The following is a 26,431-nucleotide window of genomic DNA, read 5'->3' on the forward strand; positions in this document are numbered from 1 at the left end:
AGCCGGAACCAGCCCCCAGGCCCCCACCTGGGTCTGACACAGCTCTGCCACGTGGCCCAGGGCAGGGGCAGGGGTGAAGGGGTGCCGGGGATGGAATAGGGCCCGGGGATATGAGAGCTCCAGGCGAGGCAGAAGAGCTGGGGTGAGTGGGGGAGAGTGCACCTGCCCGTGCACCCCGCCCCCCATGGGGGGTCCGTTCCGGTGGGTGTGAGGTTCGGGGGAACAGAAGCCGCCGTGGCCACTTTCCGGGCCTTCCAGACATGCTTCTGCCTGCAGCCCAGGAGGGGGCTGGCCACCTGCCAGCTCTCAGGGGAAATGCACCCGCGGAAAGGGCCCTATGGGGACCCCTGGGGGAGAGGACCCTGGGTGCTATCAGGGAGGAGGAGGGGGAGGGAGAGACCCAGAACCCGGGGACAGCTGGACAGAACCTGGAAAGGCGCCCATCCTCCTGCAGCCTTCGTCCCTTGCTCCCCCCTCCCCACCTTGCTGCTCACCCCAAGTTCAAGGAAGCCCTGCCCGCCCAGGGGCGTGTTGGACCTCTAGGAGTCCCCAGGACAGCCGGCACTGGGGCGGGCCCTCTTGACACAGAATCCCTGTTGTCGAGGAGGCAGAGAGGGAGAGAGAAGGGAGGAGGGCAGCCTGGGCAGAGAGGAAAAGCAGAAACCCGGGGTGGGGAGGAAGCCAGGAGGGGATGGGCGAGGCCGCGGGGAGGCGGGGAGGCGCGGGACCCCCCCCCCCCCCGCCCCGGGTGCAGGGTCCCCCGTCCCTCCGCCCCGGACGCCAACCGGGATGGTCCCAGCCGCCCCCACTCCCTCCCCCTCCCTCGTGTGCTCCACGCGGGCCTCGATTTCCAGCGCCGTGGGAAGCCGAGGTGTGGGGAGCGGGCCGTCCCCCCGAGGTCCGCCGCGAACCCGGGGCAGGTGGAAGGCGGCGGCGCGGGCCCGCGGCGGGAGGAGCGCGCGGGCGGGAGACGCGAGCGAGCTCAGCGCGAGGGGAAAAGTTTCCGACCCCTTCGCCGGAGGCTGAGAAGTTTCGGCCGCGCTGGGCGGCGCCAAAGCCAGGCCAACACTGCCCCCTGGTGGGCGCGGCGCGGCGCTGCAGCGGGCGGCGGGGCGAGGGCGCGCCTCGGCCCTCCGGGAGAAACTGAGGTTCAGAGAGGGCGAGGTGGGGGCGGCGCAAGGTCGCGGGGACGGGGTGCGGTAGAACCAGGCCTCCTCTGAGACCCGCGGGCTCTCCAGGAAACGGAGATAGCAGGGCGGGGTGGGGGTGTCGTGGATGCGCAGAAAAGGGGATCAGGGACCGAAACCCCACCCGGCGCCCTGGGAAGGGGAGGTGTAGCCTTGCCCCCATCCCATTCCCCACAGGGTTTCTCCAAACTGCCTAGACCTGTGGCCTTTCTTCTGGAAGCAGGGCACCCCTGAAAAGCAAATCTTCCCCATCCGCTACCCTCCTGGCCCTAAGATCTCCACAGCCTGTCCCCTCCAGCCGTCCTTCTGTCCCCCCCCCCCCCCGTCCCCCAACTCCCCTACCCCCGCCGCGTCCCATCCTTCCCTACTCCGCAGGTGCCTGGGTGTGGATTCCGTGGCTGTTTCCTCACTGGCCAGGAGGTGGCGATAAAGACCTGGTTGGGGCCCCAGCGCAGCTTCGCGGACAGAGGGAAGGGGGAGGAGGGGGCTTAAACTTCGCTCAGGAGATTGGGCCCAACCTGGCAGACGGCTGCACCGGGGTGGCGGTTGGGGTCGGTGCAGGGATCAGATAACCTCCGCCTCGTCTTTTGCCGCCTCTTGATGTGATTTTGAGCACCGCCCGCTCCTCCCCCCCCCCACCACTGGGGGAGAAACATCTGGCCCCCACCCACGCTGCTGCTCCCCCCTTCCCCACCCCCCCGGGACCAGGTGGTGTGAACCTGGCCTGGGGAACGCAGAAGGCAAACGCTTGTCCACCCGGTGGGAGTCTGGCCCCCTTCCCTCCATGGTGGGGGTCAGCAGGTAGATAGACGCTGGGGCTGGGGCTGGGGCTCGGGGCAGGTGTGGGCTGATCTAGGTCGACAGAGGCTTGGTCCCAGACTTGAGGCGTGGCAGGGCCTCCCATCTTCCAGGAGAGGGGTTCACTTGGAATAAGCCTTGGGCCTTGAGGGTGCCTTGCCCCCACCCCTCAGCCTCATCCCAGCCATGACCTTGTCCTCTCCCTCCCTTCGGTCCAGGACTCCCAGAGAGCAGCAGTCTGGCACCTAGAGAACCTTGTAGGGTGAGGCCCGGCAGCAGGTCCCAGCCACCTAGAATGTATGTTTATTTGTGGGACAGGAAGGGCCTCTTCTCAGCCCCGTGTCCACACGTGGGGCTTGGGCTCCAGTGGTCATGCACCTGGGCGCCTGCTGTGGCGTCACAGAAGGCAGGAGCCCTTAGGGCGGCCTCGGTTCAGGGCCAGCGCCACGCTGGGCAGGAAGGACTCCTGGAGCGACAGGGAGGGAACAGCTGGGCGCCGCGGGGCCTCTGGCCAGGAGACGGGGCTCTCTGGGCCCAGGGGGATTCTCTGCCACTGCCCAAGAGGGCAGGCAACTGGGGTCAGCCCCGTTTTCCAGAGGAAGAGACGGAAATGCAAAGAGAGCCCAGCGTGCTCGCAAGTACTGGGCTGGGGGGCTGGGATCCGGATCCGTCCCACCCCTTAGCCCCAGGGGGCCCGGCCACCCCGCTGGGCAGGGGTGCTCTAGGAGACGCTGCCAGCAGGGGCTTACCAGCTTCTAGCTCCAGGAGCTGGGCGATCTGTCCACCTGCTCCAGGATGCCGTGGGCTTCCAGGAAGGTTTTGAGGCCACTTCGCGGCCTCTGGGTGGTGGCCCTGGGGATGAAGGGCAGGCTGCTTTTCATGGAGGCATCCTCAGAGGGGTGGCCCTGTGGCTCCTGGGGGGCCCTGAGGGGAACAGAGGTCTGTGAGCTGCACGGCCCCCGAATCCCTAGTCCCCCCGTGGCTTCCCCCGGGCCCTCAGAGGCCCAGACCCTTAGCCTGCCGGCTGCGGGGTGGGGAAGTCTACGGGGCGAGGGGGGGGCGCGCCCTGGAGATGCGTGTGGATCCTGCCTCTTCCCCCTGGAAACCTCACAGGCCCGGGCAGTCCCAGCCGAACGAGGTGCTGGCCGTGGCCTCCTCCTGGGCCCTGGGGCACAGGGCTTTGGGCAAACTCTCCAGCCATCTCCCGACACTCCTGAGCACCCGTTCTGATGTCATTGACCCGGTGGCTATCCCCTTCTCGATGTGGCCCTGCCGGACTGGAGGAGAGAGGGCTCCAGTGAGAACTGTACCTGGAGGGGGCACCGGGTGGCACCCCCACTCTCCCCTCCTCCCTCTGGCAGGCAAGGCCGGGCCGAACCCCGTCTCCATGGCAACCCAAGGCTCCCCAGCGCCTTATGGCTGCCTCCAGAGAAGGCTCAGGTTTTAAAACTATCTTGCGTGACTGTCTCTGCCTTTATTACCCACGCTGTGCCCCACCACACACATACCCACTCCCGCGGCAGCCCCCACAAGGGCCTTCTTTCCCGTAGTGGGAAGGCCAGTCACGCCCCCATCGAAATCCAGAGACAATACCGAGATTTCTGCAGGGATGGAGGGGGCTGGGAAGTCAGCAGCCGAGCCCCACTCTGGCGCCCCGGGATGTGACCACAGCTCCCGGGGCCCGTGGCTGACAAGGAAGCTTCTCCCAGCCAACTGCCATTCGCACGAAACCGTGTCTCCCTGGGGGAACCGCGGCTTCTCTTCTCGGCCACCGTGTGTCACCTGCTCTCGGGGTTTTGGCTTCCCCATCAAACGACGAGAAGTTTGGGCGAAACTGCAGCTTCTGTTTGCAATTTCCTATGACCTTAAGGGGCCTGGGGAGGGTCCCTTCCTAATCAGCGAAGGTCCGGGATTTGGGGGCTTTAGCCCACAGCTAGGCTTTGGAGCGGCCTCTGCTCAAACTGCACACAGTCGGTGCTCAATAAATGGATGCAAGCTGTTGGAGGCCCTGGGGCAGGGCAGGTGATAAAGGTTATACCAGAGCAAGGACACGGTATTCTTCCCACCTGCCTCTTGACACCTTTAGAAAACACTGGAAACTATGCCAACGCGGACACTACCACATCCATCCCCCGCCAAAGAGCTGAGAGCAAACTTCCATCCCAGAACCCAGGCCCGGTGGTTGCCGGCTTCTTTGCTGGACCAGGCAGTGCCTGCCTCCCCCAGAGAGACGGTTTGATCTTCTGGACCTTTCTGGGCACCTCCTCAGCCAGGCAGGCCTTCATGGATACGGGGAGAAGATGCTTTCGGTGGCTTCCCGTCTTCTTCAGCCCCTGTAGGCCATGGTGGGGTCAGGAGGCCGTGGGAGCCTGTCCCCAACGTGGGCAGATATGACACGTGCGAGCCCTTGGCAGGAAGAAGTCCTCCCGTGGTGCCCGGGCCCGGGCACCCATTGTTTCCTCCATGGCGGCTGCTCCCTGGTGCCACCCACGTTGGGACACCTCTGCAGGACCTCAGCCCCTCTCCTTGGCCCTCGAGGAGCCTCCGACACTCTCCGGAGAAGCCAGTGCAGGTACCTTTTCCGTAGGGTCAGTGGATTCCTGGCCTTTTCTGGGCGGCCCTCACTCCCGGGACCCAGGGCCGCGGCCTCTGCTCTCTGGGCTCCAGGCTGGAACTTTCTGGAGTCCTGGGGCTCCCCCTGCTGTGTGCTTACCTGCCAAGGCACGTTCCCAGTAGCGGAGCGCGCTGTCCCGCAGGGTCTCATCGGCAAATCGCACGCGGAAGGGGCAGAAGCGCCTACGCTTCTTCGAGCCTTCTCCCGAGGAGCTGTGAGTGGGCACAGTCTTGAGCTTGGGGGCCTGGACACCGTGGGGCCTGGCGAGAGAGGCAAGGGGGCCGGCTGAGTCCCCAGCCCCACGTTTCACCCGGGCCACACACACCCGCTGGACCAGAGCTCGCCGTGCATCCTGAGAGCCCCAGCAGCCGGCCTCTCCTGAGTACCCCACGCCGGCCGGGCGATGGGGTCAGGCACGTAACGGGCATCAGTCTACCCGTCACGCCCACACCACCCTGGGCAACATGATTATTACTCCCATTTTACAGACGAGGAGAACTGAGGCACACAGAGATGTTCCGCAACTGCCCAAGGTCCTACGGCCGGTAAAGGGTGGAGCCAAGATCCGAATCTTAGCTCCAGAGCCGGCACTCTTATATATCAAGCCGTTCAGCAGCGAGAATACGGCCCTTCCCGGCCACGTGACCCGGGGCAGCCCGCACTCACGTCTCCATTTTGCAGTTTCCCCCTTTAAGTTATGTATTGTGTATTGTAGGTATGATAACAGCATCCTTATGAGAGGGTGCTAGGTCTCCGATAACTTACTTGAGGCATCCAGTACGCATTTATTGCTATTCATTTCAGCCTCAAGGGCAAGGCTGCAGAAGGGCCGGCCCGATCCGTCCGTGGATCTGTTATTCAGAAACGCCACGTTCAACTTTAAGTACACGCAGATGGGCGTATCCGCAGCCATTTATCCGACTGCATCTCTGTGTCTGAGTGGATCCCCCAGAAGGGATCCTATCGTCAGCCCACTAAGGAGCCAGGAAGCCAGGAGATGTCAGGACAGTGCCAGGCTAGGGCATTGGGACCTAGCGCTCCCCCAGCTCCCTGCTCTGTGCTGGCCGCAGGGCCATATACAGGTGCACCCCAGCCCTGCCCCTAGGACTGGAATCTCAGCTTCTCCCGTCAAAGGCTCCCGGAGCCTAATCCGACGCACCCCGCTGTCCCCTGCAGGGCCGACCAGGGAATCTCGCACACCATAAGGTGCGCAAGCATTCGGTCTTCAATGCGAAACGCTGCGAACGTGTCTCTCTCCGCCGTGTGTCATAGTGGGGGGTAACGAGTTCCATACTTTTCCTTACTATATCTTGGGAGAAGTGTGTTTATTTGGCCCCACTGATTTAAAGTTCCCGGGTTGGCAAATGGGTTTCGCTCCCGGCACCCGCGCCGATCCGTTGGTGGCGCCGGCCTGGAGCGCTGTGTCAGGGAGGGTTCGAGGCCCAGTGGGGGAAAATGCTGTGATCCGATGATACTGTCAGCCCTGGGCCCAGAACGAGAAGGAACGGCATGGATGTCACGTATTTACTCTTTGGTCTTTAAACTCATGGGCGATGGTTTTCACCTTTCACCTCCGTCTAAGCCTGTGTATGCTGGGGGAATTTTTTCTGCATTCTTTTTCCTCTCCGTTAGAGCTATGGCATCGAGTGCAGGTAAGCTCTAATGCCCAGGCTCTTCTCCAGCCCCCATCCCTTGTCTTATTTCCCCCCGTATTTGACATACAGTAAAACCTAATCAGAGTTAGAGGAAGAAACGGACCGACGAATGGGACGAACGACTGGGTGGGTGGATGGACGGACGGACTGATGAATGAGTTCAGGAAAAGGTCTGAATAGAAGGACTGGATCTTAGGAGGAGGCGTAGACGTATGGACGGGTGGATGGATGGCTAGACAGACAGGCATGTGGACTCATCTCTGGCTTTATAACGAGATTACAGATGGACAGTATCCTGGATTTACAAGTGCGTGGAAAGGTTTGTAGATGATTGATCATTGGATTCCTGGATGGTGGGTGGAATTGCCAGAGTTTGCGGATAGAGGGATGACCGGCTAGACGGACGAACGGAGGGACTGACGGATCAACAGAAGACCTGACTCACGGGTAGACACATAGATGTATGTATCGGTGGACAGATGGATAGACTCACAGGTGAAAGACGAGGAAAGAACAGAAGAAACGCTTTCTCCCACCCTCCCATAATGCCAGCCTCTTGTAACTCACTGGTTGGCCTTTTTGAAGGTGATGAATTGCGAGCGATCTCTCTTCAGGGTCCCCAGGGCAGGTATCCGACGCGGCAAAATCTTCTTAAGACTATTCTGGAAGTACGATGACTGACCCCTTGAAGACACACGAGCCACACCTGGCGTGAGTGGCCAGGGTCCCCACCCTCGGAGCACTGATGGCAACCCTGTCCCCACCAGCAGGTCAGCGACACTCACCGCAGGTCTGAAGGGAAGGAACAGTGGGGACACCGGGGAAGGTGCTGGCAGTGCTCTGACACACTCTTTTTTGATTGCCGTGCTGAGGATGCCGGGAGCCAGGAGGAGGGGGAAAGAGCTATGAGCCTTCCCTTGGGGACAGTCCTCACTAGGCTTTTCCCAGTTACGCGGCCTTGGGCCTCAGTTTCCTCATCTGTACTACAGGGGCAATGGTAGACCCGCCCTCAAGGGGCGGTCGTCAGGGCTCTGCCAGGCATCCTCAACTAACAGTAGCTTCATTCATTCCAGAAATGACTCCGCCCCGCCCCCTGGGGTCCTGGGCGGGGCCTCACTCGGTGGCGCCGCCCGGACGCACTCTGCCCCCGTCCGCTGCAGGAACTCCCGGAACTTGCTGGGGAGGAGCTCTCCTTGGAGCGCGAGCAGGGAGTCCGGGGTCTCCCTGGCCGAGCCCCTGCAGGGGTCCTCGCTCTCTCCAGGCCTGGGGCGCCGGGGCGCGGGGGTCCCGGGGCGCACCGGCCCGGAGCAGGGGCGGCAGCAGGAGCGACCTCAGCTTCGCCCGGTTCTGCGCCGCCCGCTGGGCCCCAGTGGGCAGGGTGGGCAGGCTCAGCGGGGCGCTCCTGACACCCACCCCCAGCTCTGGGAGCGAGGACCCGCCCCACCACCCGTCGTCGCTCCCCGAGGCCCTCGAGCCCCGGGTGGCCCCCGCGCCAGATACTCCCCGGATTTGGGGCAGGGGCAAACTGGGCAGCAGCGGGTCTTTCCTTCGGCGAGCGCGGTCGCCGGGGAGCCCCTTGGGCGCCACCTGCTGGGTCCAGGGGTTGGGGGACGCCACCTGCTGCGTCCAGGGGTTGGGGTGACGCCGGGTCATGTCTGGCCCTGCGCTCAGCTCAGGGCGTCCTCACGCCTCAGTGGGGGCGGGGGGTGCCGTGTAAAGTGCAGAGGAGGGCGTAGACCAGCCCCCAGGCCATAGTGCCCAGAGCCGGGTCGTGTGGTTTGGGGGTAACGCCCCCGGTTCGCCAGGCAGTGAGCGGCTTCAGGCTAGAGCTCGCCTAGCCTCTGTTTCCTCACCTGCCAAACGGTCACGTCATTTGTGACCTCTCTGAGTTGCTGTGACGTCTAGGTGAGGGGGCGCGCTACTATTTTCGATGTTGTTAGCATTTTAAACTTTTTGAAATTCAGGATTTAGTCTCAGTTCCGCTGCTTACTAGCTTCGCAGCCTTGGACAGGCCAATCGATTACCTTTTCTTAGTGCCTTTATCTGTAGAATGGGGGTGACGGAGCACCTGCCCCCTTTGTGGCTCAGCACACGGGAGTGCTGCTGTCCTGTTCACGCTGTTAGCGCTCCACGGGGAATTAGGAAACCACGGGGAATTAGGCTTGAAAGGAGAGACCCGCCCAGCAGTTGCGCGGTCCTGCTGGGGCCCCAGGCCCCCTTGCGTGGAGAGCTTGCTGAAAATGCGGATGCCCCAGGTTCTAACTCAGTAGGTCTGGGGTGGGGCCAAGACACCTATTTTTAACAAACTTCCCCTTTGGGAGACAGAGCTCCAAGCCTGCCCCCAGCATCTTGACACTGGGTTGGGGGTCGGGGGAAGGTCTTGGAGCCTGGTTCCTCCCTATCACACCCCACCCCCAGATTAGTGTCAGCTCTGAGCTGGCTCCTGGTATCACACTCACCCTAGTGGGGCTTCTGGGTGAGTCCTGAGGAGGTCCCTTGAGTTTGGAGCCCCCTAACTGGTGGGTTGGTCCTTGAGAGAGCCCATCTCCCCGGCCTGGTCCATCTGCTGGACTCTCCCTGCTCTCCCTCCAGGCCTCCCTCCTGGGCCTCTTCAGGGTCATTGTGATCCGCCCCTCACCCAAGGCCATGTGAGGAGCGGTGGTCTGTCAGGCCTGGAGACAGAGGGTGGGGCTTTGTGCCCAGAAAGCCAAAGCTGCCCGCACAAGGGGGTGGTGGGACTCCTGACCAGGGCAGCCGGGCCCAAGCCAGCGGTGGAAACGCCAGGGTTCCGCTATCCTCTCTGGATTTGGGAGGCCCAGGTGGGTCAAGTTTGGGCTGGGTAGGTCTGGAAGCCCAGCTTCCACTGGAAGGCTGGGCAGTAAGAAGGCAGTGGGCTTGGAAACCAAGAGAACTGATTTCCAGTCCAGGCTCTGCTTCTATTTGGTTCAAAATGCTGGACAAGCTGTCCTTTCTCAGGGCTCCGTGGTAAAACAGACTGTTGGACCCCATCCGTGACTCTTGGCTGGGAGGAGGCAGGGGAGAAGCTTGCGTTGTGAAATTGGAGTGGGGGAGAAGGATTGTTTGGCCCAGCAATTTCACTGGCATGGTATAATTTGACAATTTTACAAGTCGGCCTGGAGGAAGTACCATAGCCGATGTATTTCCATTTTCTGCAAACACTCTTCAACCAGGGATGGAAGGGTGTACCTCCCTGGGAAGTTGGAATATTGAGTGGGGAAGGTGAACATTTTTTTTTTTTTAAGTTTATTTATCTTAAGAGAAAGCATGAGCAGGGGAGGGGCAGAAAGAGAGGGAGACACAGAATCTGAAGCAGGTTCCTGGCTCTGAGCGGTCAGCACAGAGCCTGACGCGGGGCTCGAACTCATGAACTATGAGATCATGACCTGATGAAGTTGGATGCTTCACTGACTGAGCCATCCAAAAAAAAGGGAGGGGTGGATTTTTAGGCACCCCTGGAAAAGCTGGGATCAGAGCTGCCCCCAAAGGAAGAATCCACATCCAGCAATTGAGATTGTTCGGGATTTATCCTCTTCCCTTAGAGACCACGGAAAATGAAGCTTGGGAGAGGGGCCCAGGCCAGGGGAACCAAGTCTGATTTGGAGTACTCTGGAGAGGATGCCAAATAATACATACATAAACAGATTTGGGGGACTCAGCTGCAGCCTGTCCCCCTCCCCAGCTTTCATGTCATTAGAGCAAACACACCTGAAGTACTTCCTGTGTGCAAAGCCCAGAGGAAGGCATCTAAGACCAGGACGACAGTTTAGGAAAAATGAACTTATGATAAATATTGTCTATTTACTGACAGCACACTGCAGGCACAGGGCTGAAGGCTCCACCGGCAATAGCCTACAAATTTAACACTCAGAGCATTGGGAAGTGAGTAAGCACGCCAGTCTGGAAGAAGAGGTCTCCTTGGAGAGGGTCACAAGGCCTCCCGTGTGCAAACCCATCATATTTCCATCAAGATTGCTTTCAGGTATCCCTCCAGAATTCCTACACATGGGAGGAACCTGTGGGAGGGCAGGCTTTTTGGAATGGAAACTTCAAGGATTTGTTCTGCTTAATTGAGGAGGCATCCCCTTGGCGCCATCAAGGGTTCTTTTTCTTCTTCTTTTCTTTTTTTCTTTCTCTCTCTCTTGGCTCTGCATATTATTTTAAGGTGCAAATTGTTATGCGTACGATTTGGGGAATGAGGCTCCTCCCCTCTTTCTCCCCGGTGGAACACCCACAGAACGCTCGTTTTTAAAAGTCCAGCCTTCAGCCTCCAAACGAACCGGTGCACGTGCTGGAGGCAGGAGAGGCTCGGCGGCGCCCAGGCTCTTTTAAGTCTGAGAGGTGCTTCCAGGAACCAGAAAGCCGACCGGGGCGGGGCAAACCGGCCGTGGGGCGGAGCTAGTCGCGGCCCCGCCCCCGGGCGCCCGGAAGTGACGTGTGCGGACAAAGGCAGCGCGCGCCGCGAGGTGTCGCGTCCGGCCGTGGTCTGACGGAGCTGGTGGTGGGCTTGTCGGGGGTTCGCTGCCGCCGCCGCCCTCCCTTCGGCTTCCTGTTCCTCGTCCTCTTCTCCCGGGTCCCGGGAGCCCCCATCCGGGGTGAGTAGCGCGAGGCGGAGCGGCGGCCGGCGGGGGAGAGGTGGCCCCGACCGCCAACTGCCTCGGCGCCCTGAGGTCCCGGCTCGTCACGTGACCCGGCGCGAGCTGCCGGGGCCCCACGTGCGCGTCCCGGGGAGGTCGGACAAGGGGGTCGCTGGGGGCTGGTGGAAGGGGAAGGCCGGGGCACCGGGAGCCTGGACGGGGCAGCCCCTCCCCCGACGCCCTTCCGGGGTCGCAGCTAGTCCCTTTCCCTGCCTGAGCCTCAGTTTCCCCTGGAGAAGCGGGGATAAGGAGAGCAGGCACTCGGAGAGTCGGTGTCAGGGTTCAGTAAAATGCTCAGGTCAGAGCCGGGCACAGAGCAGTGCCCGCTGCATGGGAGTTGCTATCTTATTTCACCTTGGATCCAGCCCCAGTTACGGTCGACACAGGTGCCGCTCAGAAGAGAGCTCGCCAGCCAAGAGCCCTTGGAGCCAAGGTCAGCCTGTTTGCGGAGGGGCTGCCAGATCGAACGAAAGGCCCGGGCTCTGCTGCCCATCAGCGCGGCGGGATGTCTCTGGGACAGAGACAGCTGGTGTCAGAGGCCCTGACGGTGGGGTGGGGCAGGATTGCAGACGGTCTGGACGTATAGAATCATTGCCCTGGTAGGGCCTTGACTGTGGTAAGACGTCTGGGTTCCCTCCGTGTGCTCTTCCTGGTTTCCTGTGTCGGCATTGAAGGCACATCACTCCCTTAGTGGAATGGTTTTCTAGCGGTAGATGGGGGAGCGGGGGGTGGGGGGGGGGAGGGTTGGGACGCTTTGGTGGCGACCAGAAGCTATAGAGTCACAGAGATAGCGTCCCACTCCCCTCTCCTGCAGGTCTGCAGAGCTGTTTGAGTGTCCCGAATCCACCACCCAGCGTAACAGTAATAATCCCTTAGATGTGTCCAACGCTCTACAGTTTATAGGGCATTTCAGGGTATTTATCTCGTTTGATCTCTGGGATTGCCAGTGAGAATTGATGAGAATCTCATTTGGCAGAAATAATGCGTGCCTGGCACTCTATGGGTCACTTGATGCTTTTATACCCACCTTTAATCATCCCAGCCTTCCTGTGACGTCAGCATTGCTGTTCCTGTCTTATAGATAAAGAAGTGTACTTAACCGAGGTGAAGTGTCTTATGTGAGCTTACACAACACAGCCAGTGAGAAGCAAAGCTAGGATTCAGACCTGGTGTATTTGACTCCACCAGAGACTTGGGTTTTTTGGTTGTTTTTTTTTTAAATTTTTTAAAATGTTTTTGAATTTATTTTTAAGAGAGACAGTGAGACAGCACAAGGGGGGGAGGGGCAGAGAGAGAGGGAGACACGGAATCCGAAGCAGGCTCTGGGCTCCGAGCTGTCCGCACAGAACCCGATGCGGGGCTCGAACTCACGAGCCGGGAGATCGTGACCTGAGCCGAAGTCGGACGCTCAACCGACTGAGCCCCCCGGGCGCCCCAGAGCCTTAGTTTGTTTTTAAATCTCTCCCCACTGCCCCCCCCCTTTTTTTTTGGTCTTCTTTCTCCTTCCTTTGCTTTCTTTTTCATTGAGCACCTTGCCATTCCCTTATGTCCAGCTGCTGTCACCGATCCAGGGAGAGCAGGCCCTGTCCAGCAGGCTGCAAGGGGGAGGAGGTAACTCCAGGCAGACTCCTGCCTCCTGTGGCCTCCAGGCTTTTGCAGAGAGGGTGTGATGCCTCCACAAAGCACTGACCGGCACGGCTCGGACACCGTTCTTTTCCAGGGATCCTGGGAGAAGTGGTAGCTGGGGCGACTGCCCACCTGTCACCCTAAACACCTTGGAGGGAAAGAGGAGGTGACAGAGCCCACTATGAGCAAAGGGCCTCTCTTCCTCTTCCGGCTCGCCTGGCGTGCGCACAGAGCCAGACTGCCCTTTCCCTAGCCCTGGAGCCCTGCAGCCCCTCACCCCCGCCGGGCAGAGTATAGGGGGACTTCCTGCCATTTGACTGACGACTGTTCCCTCTGGCTCCCAGGGACCTCCTGCCTGCTCCAGTCGGGACGCTGGGAGACAAAGTGTAGACAGGGCCCCACGGAGTCACGTTTACTAATGAATCAGCTGTTGGAACAAATGTCAAAATCATGCTTGCCGTGTCTCGGCCCAGACGTCCCTCCCCTGGCCTGTTCCTAGAATCTGCCTGTAAGTGGAGTTCTTGTAAATTAGATTATTCAGAGAACCTTGACATTTAAAGAGACCATGTTGGAAAGCTTTCGGTAAAGCAAAAACTCACGTTGTCGGTAATGGCCTTCAGTGTTCCCAGTTTGGAACGGTTGGATTTCTGTAGGTTTTCTGAAAAGTGGAAAATGACTGTGGCCACACAAGGCTCATTCTTTGGGTCATTCAACAACCAACTAGCAGACAGCCACCTTGTATCAGGTGCTGCGCTAAGGGGGTGTGAGGTCATGTCCCTGCCTCCAGGAAGCTTACCTCCTGGGGGGAAAGGCAGACACCGCCAGGGGAGGGTCGGGCCCCACATTTATTCTGGTCAGCTGGCGGGAGCGAACTTTCTGTTGAAGGCCTGTGTGCTGTGTGTGGTTCGAGAGCGATACGGGGGTCGATCTCAGGGTGTCGCGGGTGTTCTCCAAGGAGCTCCCGGGCCAGTGGGGAGACAGCTGCGAGGGCGAAACCAGTGGTTCGCCAAGACCGGTGGGGGCTGGTGGGGAAGGGTCGGCGTTGCCAGGCTCCCATGTGAGCGCTGCGTGGGGGCGCCGCTGGCCGATGCCGTCCTTCGTGGGTGGTGGTGGCTGTGGGGCCCCCAAACCCAGCTCCTTGGTGACGTTCAGGCTAGTGGCCCGCCCGGGGCCCGCAGTGATGCCCACTCTACAGCAGCTGGCGTTCCTGGGTATCGGGAGGTTTCTGCGTTCCTTTGCTCACCGTGTATCTCAGGGTCGCAGCGAGAGTTCATTCTTGCCGGGCCGTGTGCCGCTGTCTCTTTCTGGGTGGGACGTGGCGGCGAGCCAGCGTGGAGAGACGCCGTATTTAGAACCAGGGCCCCTCCGGCCTGCTCCCCCGAAGGGCTCTTCGATGGACACGGTGGTTGGAACTTGTCTTCACTGTGGTCCCAGACCCTCGTACCTGAACAGTGGAGCTGGAACATCAGCCTAAGAGCTGATTGGAGGATCTGAGGGGGGTTGGAGGACTCTCCCTGCGCCGCAGAAGGGCTCGAGAGGGTGGACACGGTGACAGTCACAGATCTGAGAACTGGACCCGCTAGGGCACGTGGAAGCTGTCGGTTCTCTTCTGGTTCCTCGGGGGGCCGGCGTGTGGCCTCGTCCGTGGGGGACGTCCGAGTCCGGGAAGGAGCCAGGAAGGTGGGGAGGAGGGCCCTCCCCTGGTGGCCCCGCTGGCTGGCTGAGTTGCCCGGAAAGGGCTCACCGAGGCATCAGTGAGGAGCAGTCCTGAGTTGTTGGGCAGAGGTGAGCCTGCTGCTTCTGGAAGATTCCTGGTCTCGTAGGACAAGTTCAGAGTACAGTTGTGCATCGGGGGCTAGGCTCGTAATGAACGTGGCCGGTGAAAATGCTTCAGCTTTTCTCGTGTTCCGTACCCCGTCCTTCTCTTGTGGTCTCTAAATTCTGATCCGAGGGCTGCGTGCCCGTCCTCGGGGGGGGTGGGGGGGCACTTTCCTGCTTCCGGTCTGATTACTTGTCTTGGAACCCTTAAGTAGTTCTCCATCCCGGGGGTTTTCTCTCGTTTCGAGCACTCTCCCCGGGTTCCACACGAGGCTTCCCTCAGTTGCCCTGCGTTCCAGGAGTCAGCGACTTAGCGGCCACCCAGTGGAGTGATGTAAAGGTGGCGGATGGGGGGGCTTTCACCCCCGCGCTAAGGGACTCGTGTGGGCTTGGTGCCGGGGACACAGTGGTGAAAAGGTGCGGTCACGCCTCCGGAGCTTCCATCCGGGCGGAGGCAACAGTGTAATCGCAGATACACGTACGCGTTCTGGAGGCAGCAAGCGGACGGGATCTGGGGGCTGGAGGAAGCCACCTTGGCGGGGCTGGTCAGGGAGGGCTTCTGAGCACGTGACACTCAGGCTGAGAGCCTGTGCCGAGGATGAGCTGCCCACGAGGGAGGAGCGTGGCCTCTTGACCCTGGGTGAGGCACCCAGCCCTCTTCTGCATCAGATCCCGCTGCACTGCGGGGTGAGGCGGGGTGAGGCGGGGTGAGGCGGGGTGAGGCGGGGTGATCGTGGCGCCGGGCTCACGGTCGGTCGTGAAGATCCGGTGGCCGATGGGAAGCGCGCGCGTGCGGAGCATGCACTGCCGCCCCCGCCCCAGACCCTGTCTGGTCTCGCTTCTGTGCTGCCACCCCGTGTGCCCGTGGTCCCGCCGCCCACCTGGGGCCCTTCAGAAACCCTCGGCTGGTTGATTTCCCATTACCAACAGGCTAGATCCACGCCCCTCACCTGTCCTCGGGGGGGCCCCCCTGCAATGCAGGCCCAGTCTGCCTGTCTGAGCCCCCCTCCCATAACACCCTCTTCCTCTGTCTGCGTTCCTGCCGGCCCAGGCCGTCTCTCTGCCTCTGCCTGTGCCCTCCCCGGCCGCCTAGCATTCCTGGTCTTTGAGGGCCGAGCTCGGGTTGCCAACCCGGCCGCCCCCCACCCATCTGCCCCTCTCTGAGTTCCCACAGCACTTGTGGCTCAGCAAGCGGCCTGTTTCTGCCTTGTGTTCCGCTCGCTTCTGTCTCCCGCTGGACCGGAAGCTCTCTGAGGGCCGGGCTTTATCTCAGAGCAACCAGACCAGCACTTGCAAGTGTGTAGTGAGCTGGCGGAAGAGTGCCCGCGCCTCCCGGCAGAGGTGTGACCCTTCTGTCCCTCCCTGGCCTGAGTGGCCGGCCCCGCCCCCCGGCCCCGGCTCTTGCTTTGTAGCTGCCCCTCCCCTGTTCTCCCGACACCCTCTTGTCCTGTCTGCTTTCACTCTTGCCCGGATTCCACACAGCTGCCAACACAGCCTTCCAGAACACGTCCGCCTGCTTAACCTAGAGTAGCTCGGGCTCAGTGCTCTTTAGGGAGGAGTCTAATGTCATGTCCCCCCGGACCCTGTGTTTCCAGTCGCGACGGCTCTCCGTGCGCCGTTCGCACCTCTCCCCCTGGAGCAGGCTTGCCCGTTGGCTTAGTGAGCTCTTCCTCACCTTTCCTTTCGGCTGATGTGTTGTCATCCCTGGGGATTCCTTCTTTGACTCCCCGGGGCAGTGCCTCCCCTGGGGTGGGCCGCGCCCGCACCTTGTGTTTGTCTGCGGCCCTGCACGGTTGCCATTGTGTGCGGGGGGGGGGCGGTTTCCGTGGGGCTGTCTCCTCCGTTCCCAGCACAGCGCCTGGCACAGGGTCCGGCTCATGGTTAACAAAGGACCGGACCCCACAGCGAGCTTCATTCTGTGCTCCGCAGAGAGAGGGAGGGAGGTGTGTGGACTCCCCCAGGCCCTCCCGGGACCAGCCGGGACGTCCACCGTGGAAGGCTGGGGTTCCTTGCTTTGCTTTCCTCAAGTGTAGATTGGGGTTCTCTATAGCTGAGGGTGAGAAGCCGTGGGGTCAGGTGTCACGTACAGTAAGGGAAGGACTCGCAGCCCAGGACTCTGGGTCTCCTCCTCGGGTACAAAGGGAACTTTGCAAAATGACTTGAATACAAGAGGCAAGGCCCTGTCATCCAACGCGTATACGCGGTTTTGGGGACACTGGACATTTCCCTGCAGCAGGCAGGGTTGTGTGACCGTTGAAGTGTGGAGGTGAGACTGGGGCTCTCTGCCTTGTTGACTTGCTCTTTTTCTTGTTCAGGAGGCACTCCTGCTGAGTTTGGTGCCTGAGCTGAGTCGGTTGGTGACAGCATGACGAGTGAGGTGATCGAAGATGAGAAACAGTTCTATTCGAAGGCTAAGACGTACTGGAAGGAAGTCCCGCCCACCGTGGACGGCATGCTCGGGGGGTATGGCCACATCTCCAGCATCGACATCAGCAGCTCCCGGAAGTTCCTGCAGAGGTTTTTGAGGGTAGGCAGGTCTGGTGTGCTCTCCAGGAGCAGAGGATGTCGCCCTGGCGGCCCCACCTGGTTTGCACGGGGCGCCACCCTCTGGTTAGCTGTTGGCGTCAGTGACCCAGGCCTCAAAGGCTGGGGTGGGGGTGGCGCGTGGACCGGGGCCTCTGTCTCGAGGCTGCCAGACGGGCGCTGGCCGCCGTGCCGGGGCTCCCGGACACCAGAACGGAGTCTCCCCTTAACTGTTCGGTTCTGCCGAGGCCGAGTCCTTTGCTGTCTTGCCGAGTTTGCGGGCCCCTGGGCCATGATGTTGGCTGTTCTGCTGAACGCAGGCTCCCAGCTCCTCACCCCCTCGCCCGCTCTGCCCTCCTCTGTGCCGGGCTGGCATCTCCCTGGCCCTCCCCCTCCTCCTCCTCTCTCTCCCCTGGTGAGCGACAGAGGCTGCGTGCTCCCCACGCTACTTGCTGTTCCCCTGCCCACGTTCCATCTTTCCAGGTCTGTGAAAACGGGTGAGAATCCCTGACCGCCCTTTCATTCTCTCACTGCTTGAGTTCTTCTCACGTTCTGTTGTTTTAACGGGGTCTCGGGAGTAAGAGGGATTAAACGCACCCATTCAGGCGCTCACCTGTAAGTGCAGGTTGGCGCTCAGCTTAGAAACGTGTGGCCCGGGACGAGAACGTGCCGCGCTCCTACCCACTGACGACCCCACGCCTGCCAGCCCCCAGCCTGTGCCCGGTCCTCTGAGTTGAGTAACTCTGGGAGCTCGGGAGGAACAGCCCCTTCACGGGGACAGGGTCCCTCTGGCTTTCTGAGCCGTCCTCACGGAGTCTGTGCCTTCCCTGCTTCTTAGGAAGGCCCAAACAAGACGGGGACCTCCTGTGCCTTGGACTGCGGAGCCGGCATAGGCCGGATCACCAAGCGGCTGCTCCTGCCGCTCTTTGGAGTGGTGGATATGGTGGACGTGACCGAAGACTTTCTGATTAAAGCCAAGACCTACCTGGGGGAGGAGGGCAAGAGGGTGAGGAACTACTTCTGCTGCGGCCTCCAGGACTTCAGCCCCGAGCCTAATTCCTACGACGTCATCTGGATTCAGTGGGTGATAGGTGAGCTTCTCGCGGCCCTCTCCGCCTCCCACCCACCTCCCGCGGCAGAGGTGGGTCCCCCCCCACCGCCCTGAGGCCTTGGGGGCCCCTGCGGCAGGCGGGGCGGCGGGGATTTCTCCGGTCCTCCCTGGGTCCACCAGGACCGTGGGAAACATGCCCTGCAAGTACCCTTTCCGTGTTGTGTCAGTACCTGTTATAGGACCCGTTTGGGGGCAGTTTTGTGTTGAAAAAACGTCAATGAGCAAGAACTTAGGCACGCTGAAGAAAGCGGGAATGAGTTTTTGTAAGTTTTTCTAAGTTTATTTTGAGAGAGCACGTACGCGCGTGCAGGGGAAGGGCAGAGAGAGAATCCCGAGCTGTTGGCGCAGAGCCTGATGCGGGGCTTGAGCTCACGAATCGTTGAGACCATGATCTGAGCCAAAATCCAGTCGGGCCGCTTAGCTGACTGAGCCACCCAGGCACCCCAGTGTTTAGTAAGAGGAAGCTCCGAAGCCGTGGCTGTCCCTGCTGCTCAGAGAGCGAGCCGCGCCCTGCCGCCCCCTCCCGCACCCACTTAGCCCAACGGCGCACCCCGCGTGCTCTTCCTGGGCTGCTGACCCGGCCGCAGGCCACAGGACCAGCAGCTGGCCACCCGTTCCGCGGTGGACTCCAGACCTGCCAGGGACACACTGGGCCCGGCCCTGTATTTTGGGCTTCTAAAAAGCCTGTCTGGAGTTTTAGGGCAGGGCAGGGAAGGAACTCCGGTGTGCTCCCGCAATCCAGGCCTGACGGGGGTGGGTGGAGCGTGGGGTCGGGCAGGGCCCAGAAGTCGCCCAGTGAGGGTGAGATCCCAGCCGCATGCTTTGTGACTGCCCTGGGTGGGTGACTTCTGAGCCGGTTTTCTCTTACGTCACCTGGGGGTCGGTAAACGTCTCCGGGCTGCCGAGAGCCAGGGAGGCTGTGTTCACACAGAGGGCGAGCTCAGTGAGTCGGGAAGCTGAAGGGAACGGCCAGTGGCAGGTACACGCTTGTGCCGCTCCCTAGTGACCCCGGCCTCTGCGGTCCCCAGGTCACCTGACTGATCAGCACCTGGCCGAGTTCCTGCGGCGCTGCAAGCAGGGCCTGCGCCCCAACGGCATCATTGTCATCAAAGACAACATGGCCCAGGAGGGCGTGATCCTGGATGACGTGGACAGCAGCGTGTGCCGGGGCCTCGAGGTGGTCCACAGGATCATCCGCAGCGCGGGCCTCAGCCTGCTAGCCCAGGAGCGCCAGGAGAACCTTCCCGACGAGATCTATCACGTGTACAGCTTAGCCCTGAGATGAGCAGGGACCGGCAGGAGTAAGGGACCAGCGCCACGCAGGGTGGGGGGCTGGCAGCGGGGCAAGACCCGGAGGCTCCATGACGATGGCTCGGGGACGCGGAGCAAGACCTCGAAATACACCTGTCTGCCGCCGCTCACTGGACTCTTTTTCAAAAGGCCTGACGGGGACCCAGCGGGGAAGGGTGTGGCCCACACGGAGCGGAGAGGCTGGAGCCCAGCTCTGCTGCCCTGGCAGGCAGGGACCGCGGTACAGACCCGTGTGACTCCAGGGCCCCTGGCGAGTCCCTGGATGCCCCTTAACACCACCTGGCCTTCCGGCCCCAGGCCTGGGTGCCTTAAGAGAACTCTTGGCCGTTGAGGACTTTTTCCCGGGGGGGGGGGGGGGGGGGAGGAGGGAGGAGGAGGAGGGAGAGTGGCCGGGGCAGCGGAGCCGTGGCCGGCCGTCTGCACCCTCCCTGCCTGAGCCTTTGCGGTGCCTCCTGCAGCCGCTGGGACGTTCACGTTCTAAGTTCTATTTGGCGATTGAGCCCTGGTGTCCCTAACGTGAGCGTCACAACAGCCTACGGCAAGGGGAGTCCGTAGCCTCACTCTGGGCTGTGCCTCGCGGCTTCTCGGTGAACGTTCGCCAAAGTCACAAAATAAAAGGGTGAATCCCGTATTGGAAAGGTCCTAGCCGGTCTGGGGCGGAGGTCGTCTTTACGGGGCAGCAGCGTCGTGCTACCTGAAAACCGTGCCCCCCACGTGCCGCCATCCCTTCGTGCTGCCCACACAGTGGCTGCGGTGGGAGCCTTGATCCTAGGCTGGGGAGGGGCACCGAGGAGCCGGAACGTTACACAAGGATCCTGAGAGCCAAGAACAACATCTCACGTTAGCGTGAATCATTTACTTGCCTCAGCTTCCTTCCTAGGCAGTGACACAATTCAGTGACCCACGCGACTCGCACTCGGCTTGCTGGGGGCTCAGCCTGTATAGCAGCACAGTCAGCCGTCAGCACTGGTGGCTTTCTTCGCCAGACGGACCCCGCGCAACATGGAGACATCTTGGAAAGGGCTGTCCCTGGTCATGCAGGATTACTTTGTAGCAGAAGGCACGGTCCCCCAAGATCCCAGGTTTGGCACAGAGCTGCCACCAGAGCCCGGTCCGGGGCCGTTGGGTGACCTGGCCCCAGAGCTCCAGAGGCAGCAGGGCTCGGCTCGCTCTTCTCCTTAGTCCGCCAGAAGCACTTCTGTGGGTGACGTAATCTCACGGGGGGGAGGGCGGCCTAGGCCGGGCCGTGCCCTGACGGGCCCACGTGCTTCCTCGCATCCGCCGGGCCCCACGCAGGACAGACCAGCCTCCTGCGACTCTCAGCGGGACCCGGCCTCACAGCTACCCTGCCCGGTGCTCCCCTCAAATTAACAGAGTGTATGCTTGTCCCAAATCTAAACCCTGTCCCTTTTCCCAGTGTGGTTGAGACTTGGGGGGCGGTCCCCCTGGAAGACCGAGCCTTTTCCCACTGGAATGACTAGCTGCCAGGCCCCACCTGGTTTTCTTGGTACTCAGTACAGATGAAGTCTCGTCTCCCAACCCGTACCTTCTGACAGAAGGCCCGAAGGTTCTCCCCAAGGCTGCCACAGGTACCGAAATCCGCCAGCGGGCCGAGCTGCCCAGACCCCGCCGCCTTCAGTCGGGGAGTGATCAGATGTCCTCCTCCGTGGTACCGCTGTGCTCACTAAGGAGGTACCACTTCAGCCTGTCGGGCAGAGGCAGGGCTTTGACCTTCACATCCACAGGCCAGGGCTGAAGGTAGAGGCGGATGTAAACGCGACACAGGTGCTTGAGGGACGGGGGATAGCTCTCCAGCTGCCTCAAGGAGAAGTGAAGGGCCTGGATCTTCTCTGCCAGGCTGCCCACGGGGTGGATATCGAAGTTTTCGGGCAGCTGGAGTTTCTGGGAATTAGTCACCATGAGATCCAGGACGGTCTCGGCTTTGCGCAGCAGGTCCACGTGGCTCTCGTCCTCCGCGCAGCCCGGGTGCGAACACAGCCTCTCGAAGATGATGTGGAAGCCGGACCAGCAGGACGCACCGTGGAGGGAACAGTTATAGGCTGCTCCGGACTCCAGCAGGAAGCGCAGGAGAGGGAAATGCAGTTTGAAGCTCTTAAGGCAGATGTGGGTGAGGGACTCGTGGGCCGGGCACTCGCTGGGGTCGGCCCCGTGGGCCAGCAGCAGCTTCGTGACTTGGAAGCAGAAGCGGCTGATCATCTGGGCCTCGTCCTTGTCCCCTCCCACCGTCTCCCCGAGCAGGAAGATGATGCAGGTGAACACGGTGTCCCCGTCTTTGGTGGTGGCCTTGACGTCTGCCCCTGCAAGGGCCGGTCAAGAAAACAGAAGGTGGGAGAAGATCTCAAACCCCTGCAAAGTGACGCGTAACGTTTCACAGCGAGAGGACAGGGAACCGCGGACGCGCCTCACCTCCTTCCAGCAAGAGCCGGATGTTCTCGGTGTTGTAGATCTGCACCCCGTCACTGCTGGCCAATGCGTGCAGCAGTGCGGTCTTCCCTACAGAGAAAGAGAATGAGGAGGAGTCTGGGCCAGGGAGCCAAGGTCAGGGCAACCCCTGAGGTGCAGGGAAAACAGGATCAGAAAATGAACTTTGTTTTTTGTGTCTTTTTAAATTTTTTAATGTCTATTCATTTTTGAGAGAGAGAGAGAGAGAGACAGAGAGAGAGAGCGTGAGCAGGGGGAGGGGCAGAGAGAGAAGGAGACACAGAATCCGAAGCAGGCTCCAGGCCCCGAGCCGTCAGCACAGAACCTGGTGCGGGGCTCAAACCCACGAACCGTGAGATCATGACCTGAGCCGAAGTCGGACACTCAACCGACTGAGCCACCCAGGCGCCCCTAAGTTTATTCATTTTGAGAGAGAGAGAGAGAATGTGTGTATGAGCAGGGGAGGAGCAGGGAGAGAATCCCAAGCAGGCCCTGTGCTGTCAGCAAGGAGCCCTGCTCAGGACTCAATCCCACAAACCTGAGATCACGACCTGAGCTGAAATCAAGAGTCGGGTGCCCGACCGAGCCGCCCAGGCACCCCATCCAAAAATCTTATTTTTTTTAAGTCATCTCTGCACCTAACGTGGGGCTCGAACTCACAACCCCGAGATCAAGAGTTGCAGCCAGACACCCCCAGAAGGCCAACTTCAAAAAGGACTGACCTCTCAGAGCCAGGGCTGAGGGTGACAGGTTTCTGGTCGTTGTCTTTCCACCCGCACAAAACCAGGAACAGAATGGTTCCTGGACACTCAGACGCTGCCTGAGGCCTGGGCCGAGGCTTTCCCGAGAAGCCACGGCTCCCTCGGCAGAATCTGAGCGCACGCGTGCCCCGCCTCCTCCCCCAGAGAGCCCTCAAGCGGCCGGCGCGGGGCCAAGGGCTGTGCCGCTTCTACTTCCCTAAAGCCTCTGCGGCGGGTCAGCAAGATGCACCCGTGCGTCCGCTGCGCTGCGTCATCGCACGAGCTGCGTCCAGCCCGCACGCCCACCTAGCCGCTGTCCTGGGCTGCTGTGGGTGTCCCTCACGAGGCACCTGGCGCACGGCCGTCCGCTTTCCCGCCGGGGGCACCCACCGTGCTTGTCGGCCGCGTTGACGTCTGCCCCGAGGTCCAGGAGGCGCTGCAGGCAGGGCAGGCGCTCCGGCTCCTCGCTGGCCAGGTCCAAGGGGCTGCTCTCGTGGATCTGAGGCAAGAGAGCGCAGCGGAGTTGGCCTGGGGGCCTGGGAAGCTGCTCGTGCCCCGCCCCCCCCCACGTCCCTGCTTCAGAGCAGGCTGGGCCCCGCCCTTACCCGGTCCCTCCGGTTAATGTCGGCCCCGTGTCGCACCAGCAGCTCCACCATGTCGGGCTGGTTTCGCAGGACAGCGATGTGCAGGGCGGTGTAGTAGGTGACCGGGTCTGAAGGCACAGACACGGCTGATGTCAGTCCTGCCTCTCACCACCTCCTTGCGGGACCCCAGGACCTGGCCTCGGGCTCAGCCCCAGCACACCCGCCCCCTGGGGTGGCCCAGGCTCCCGGCACCACCAGGGGTCAGGGTCAGGACACGGCCGTCCTCATCAGATACTAGAGCACAAGGTCTAGAGTCAGAGCTCGGTCAGGGTCCTGGCGCCATTCCAGTGGGGGGGGGGGGGCAGCTAATCTGTCTGGGTTTTACTCTCCTCTTCTGTAAAACGGAACCATAAGACAGGGCGCCCCTTCTCGGGCGGCTGGGAGAAACACCCAGAGTGACAACTCCTCAACCCCAGTAGTGACAGCCACGTCCTCAAAGCCAGTGTCCGGGTAACTGACTTTGTAACAGCCCCCGCCCCTCAGCTCTTGGGCCGGCCCTCTGGGAGCCTAGGACCCTAGCGCCCTCTAAGCCTGTCATCAGATGGGGGGGGGGGGCGGGGAAGGCACGCCTGGCTACAGCCTGGGTCAGCTCAAAGACCCCATCTGGTCCCAGGTCAGCCCTGAACCTCTCCTGGTTGACCCCGCCCTCCTGGCGAGCAAGCCAGAGAGGAAAACGGTTCCATCCCCACCGCCGGCACTTAGAAGCTAGAAGCCAACCCAGTCCTGCCGTGACTTACACCCAGTGTAGCTTCTGTGTTTGCCCCTCTCCCTCTGGCGTGAGCCAAAATGTGAGATGGCTCAGAACGAGCGGCAGAAATTGCTCTCCCCGCGCTCTGGGCACAGTGCCACCAGCCGCGTTTTCACGATAACGGAAGCAGGGATTTCGCTGGGAGCCGGGAGAGTTTGCTGAATCAGTCACACGGCGGAAGCAGCAACAAACTCGCTCTTGGACCAGAGGTGGCAAGCAGGGGGACGGGCTGCCTCAGTGGTCCCCCGCGAAAGGAAGGAGGGAGGCAGCTCCCGAGAGAACAAGAACAGCAGCGCCTGAAGACGTGGCCCACCCAAAGCCCAGCCACACTCAAGCCACCTACCCGCCCCTGGCCCCCCTGGGCTCCAGCTGACCTTCAAAGTTGAGGTTGGCCCCGTTGCGCAGGAGAACATCGGCCGCCCGGGTCAGCCCCAGCTCGGCCATCTTCAGCAGGGCGTTGCTCACACCTTCCTGGTAAAACGGGGAGTGGGCCTTTCTCTCCAGCAGCTCAGTGAGAACGAGGATCCGGCTCTCCTCGCTGGCAACATAACTGGACCTGGGGCAGGAGAGGGGCGGACCGGGTGAGGCTGGGCACGGCTGTGGGACCCGCCAGCCTGGGCGGGCGGGTGGTCTCCCCTCCCCTCCCCACACCCCCCCCCCCCCAAATGGCAGGGCCCTGGTTCTGCGGGGCAGAACGTCTCTTCGGAAAAGGTCTGCGGTAAAGACAGAGCGAGCTGGATCTTTTAACCCCAGCCGGCCCCTCGGGTTTGCTGAGAAAGAACTGGGGCTTTCTCCAGCCTCCTCCCAAGGTGCCCAGAGAATCTGGTCCCTGGCTTGGGAACAAAGCCTCACACAGCCGTGCTGCTGCGACCACTCCTTCCCCGGGCACGGACCATCCCTGAGCTGCAGAAGTTGCCCGAGCAGCCCAGGCAACACCCCCGCAGCCAGGCCCTCCTCCCCTGCCCACACTCGGAGGCTTTTAGCTTCCCAGTCCCCAGAAGGTGGCCCTTCACACCCCAGCCCCAACGCCACCTGCCCGGCCAGCGCGGACCTCCAAGACCTGCCGAGCCTTTCCCCAAAAGCGCAGGCCCGCGGACAGCTCCGTGAACCTGCACGCAGCTCTCTTTCCCCGGCCGCCACCTGCTCCTCTGAGTGAGGCTTCCTCGCCCCACCAGTGCTCCCCACTCCCTTAGCGTCATCCATCCGCCGCCACCCTTCAGTCCTCAAGATCAAGGTTCCATCCTTACTGCCTGGGCAGGAATCCCTCTCGTTCCCCAGCCCCGGGGAGGGGGGAGCGCACCATGCATACAAAGCAAAAATCCTGGGACTACAAAAGGCCCCCCCAAACTGCCTTGGAGTTAAGGAAACACCTTACACTGTGTTTTCAGAACAAGTCTCAAAGTGAACAGAGCGGCGATGAAGAAAAACCTGTGTTTCCACCCAAGTCCCTAGAGAGACGCATGATAACCGCTGTGTTTCAAATTCCAAAGGATCCCAGAAACACACACCGGCTTCCCCATTTCCTCTGCGCTCTTCTCCATTACACGGAATATGCAGACACCTGACTCGTGATCCTCAGTCTCTCTCCTCTGATGCACAAGCACCAGGAAAGCTGGGGGTTTTGTTTAGCTCGCTGACGTATCCCTGAACGCCTCACTCTCTGACACCGTTCCCACAAGTTCACGGATACACCCGCTCCTGTCTACGTAAAATGCAAACTCATTTACAGAAAGTTCAGGTTCGCACCGCTCTGGGGTAAAACCCGAGGCCCTCGGACTCCACCCTGCTCCCCTGCAACCGGCAGCAGGCCGACAGCGCACAGGGTGGGGCACCGAGGCGGAGGCCCGGCCGCCACTCCACCCTGCAGGCCTCCCTCCGCCGGCCTCGAGCACCCTCCATCCTGCCGAGGGCAAGATTCGAGCCAGGTGCAGGAGCTCACGCTCGAAGCAACGCAACTTCATCTGCGGAGCGGGGCCGCAGCCGCCCCCGTCCCCGCCACACTTGCAGTGACAACCGAAGGGCGGCAGCGTCGGCGGCAAGGAAGCTAGTTACCCGTCCAGAGGCTCCTGCCGCTCAGGGTCCTGGATCCCCAGGGAGCCCAGAATCGCATCCACCAGCGGCTGGTACTCGAAGATGATCCTCCGGAAGCCGTGCAGGAACGGCATGGCGGCGGCCCCGGGCGCAGCAGGGTGGCCGCACCTTCCGCCGAGGCCCCGACGCCGACTGTGCGCGCTCGGGAGGCAGCGGGCCCGACCCGGCTTCTGCAGGTCCAGCCCCCGCGCCCCGCCGGCCGGCCCGCCTTCCACCCCGCTGCTCCGCGCCGGAAGTGACCCCCGTACTTCCGGTCCGCGGCGCTCAGGAAAACGAGCGGCGGCGACAGCGCCCCCTGCGGGCTCGGAGGAACCGCGGCGCGACCCGGGGAGAGCGCTGGGGGTGTCCCGGACACCGGCCCCCGGGGAGTGGAGGGCGAGGACCTGCCGGCCAACCTGATCGCCACCCACCGCGGGCCCGCCTCGGCCCGGCCCGGCCCGGCCCTGCTCCGCCCTGCGATCCCGTCCG

At 61.7% G+C, this 26,431-nt stretch overlaps 3 protein-coding genes across 8 annotated transcripts; 1 reads left to right on the forward strand and 2 right to left on the reverse strand.

Annotated features, from left to right (window-relative positions):
• Positions 1 to 2,382: 2,382 nt before the first annotated feature.
• Positions 2,383 to 7,907, reverse strand: CUNH9orf50 (chromosome unknown C9orf50 homolog). Its single transcript, XM_047100332.1, is given in 8 exon segments — positions 2,383 to 2,451; positions 2,735 to 2,909; positions 3,097 to 3,262; positions 4,699 to 4,859; positions 6,822 to 6,938; positions 7,040 to 7,157; positions 7,372 to 7,525; positions 7,527 to 7,907. Coding segments are annotated over 8 exon segments (1,341 nt in total).
• A 2,133-nt stretch (positions 7,908 to 10,040) lies between these two features.
• On the forward strand, positions 10,041 to 19,939 carry NTMT1 (N-terminal Xaa-Pro-Lys N-methyltransferase 1). Of its 5 annotated transcripts, XM_047070804.1 has the most exons (6): positions 12,386 to 12,701; positions 12,880 to 13,043; positions 16,669 to 16,880; positions 17,715 to 17,967; positions 18,155 to 18,250; positions 19,016 to 19,939. In XM_047070804.1, the coding sequence occupies exons 3-6, from the start codon at positions 16,719 to 16,721 to the stop codon at positions 19,270 to 19,272; spliced, it is 768 nt and encodes a 255-aa protein (XP_046926760.1). In that variant the 5' UTR covers positions 12,386 to 12,701; positions 12,880 to 13,043; positions 16,669 to 16,718; the 3' UTR covers positions 19,273 to 19,939. The 5 variants fall into 5 exon arrangements, with proteins under 5 accessions (XP_046926768.1, XP_046926747.1, XP_046926775.1 ...); XM_047070812.1 differs by lacking the exons at positions 12,386 to 12,701; positions 12,880 to 13,043 and adding an exon at positions 10,041 to 10,254; XM_047070791.1 differs by lacking the exons at positions 12,386 to 12,701; positions 12,880 to 13,043 and adding an exon at positions 10,751 to 10,867.
• Positions 19,940 to 20,139: 200 nt separating this feature from the next.
• Positions 20,140 to 26,185, reverse strand: ASB6 (ankyrin repeat and SOCS box containing 6). Of its 2 annotated transcripts, XM_047070770.1 has the most exons (6): positions 25,925 to 26,183; positions 24,247 to 24,428; positions 23,086 to 23,192; positions 22,871 to 22,979; positions 21,726 to 21,812; positions 20,140 to 21,616 (listed from the first exon to the last, which is right to left on the reverse strand). In XM_047070770.1, the coding sequence occupies exons 1-6, from the start codon at positions 26,035 to 26,037 to the stop codon at positions 20,949 to 20,951; spliced, it is 1,266 nt and encodes a 421-aa protein (XP_046926726.1). In that variant the 5' UTR covers positions 26,038 to 26,183; the 3' UTR covers positions 20,140 to 20,948. The 2 variants fall into 2 exon arrangements, with proteins under 2 accessions (XP_046926726.1, XP_046926735.1); XM_047070779.1 differs by lacking the exon at positions 22,871 to 22,979 and having other exon boundaries at positions 21,417 to 21,616; positions 25,925 to 26,185.
• Between the last annotated feature and the right edge of the window lie 246 nt (positions 26,186 to 26,431).

This window comes from Lynx rufus, unplaced genomic scaffold (assembly GCF_022079265.1).
Source record: "Lynx rufus isolate CCGP_SWC_20201006 ecotype Redwood Valley unplaced genomic scaffold, mLynRuf1.p SCAF_10, whole genome shotgun sequence".
In the NCBI taxonomy this organism is placed as follows: Eukaryota; Metazoa; Chordata; class Mammalia; order Carnivora; family Felidae; genus Lynx; species Lynx rufus.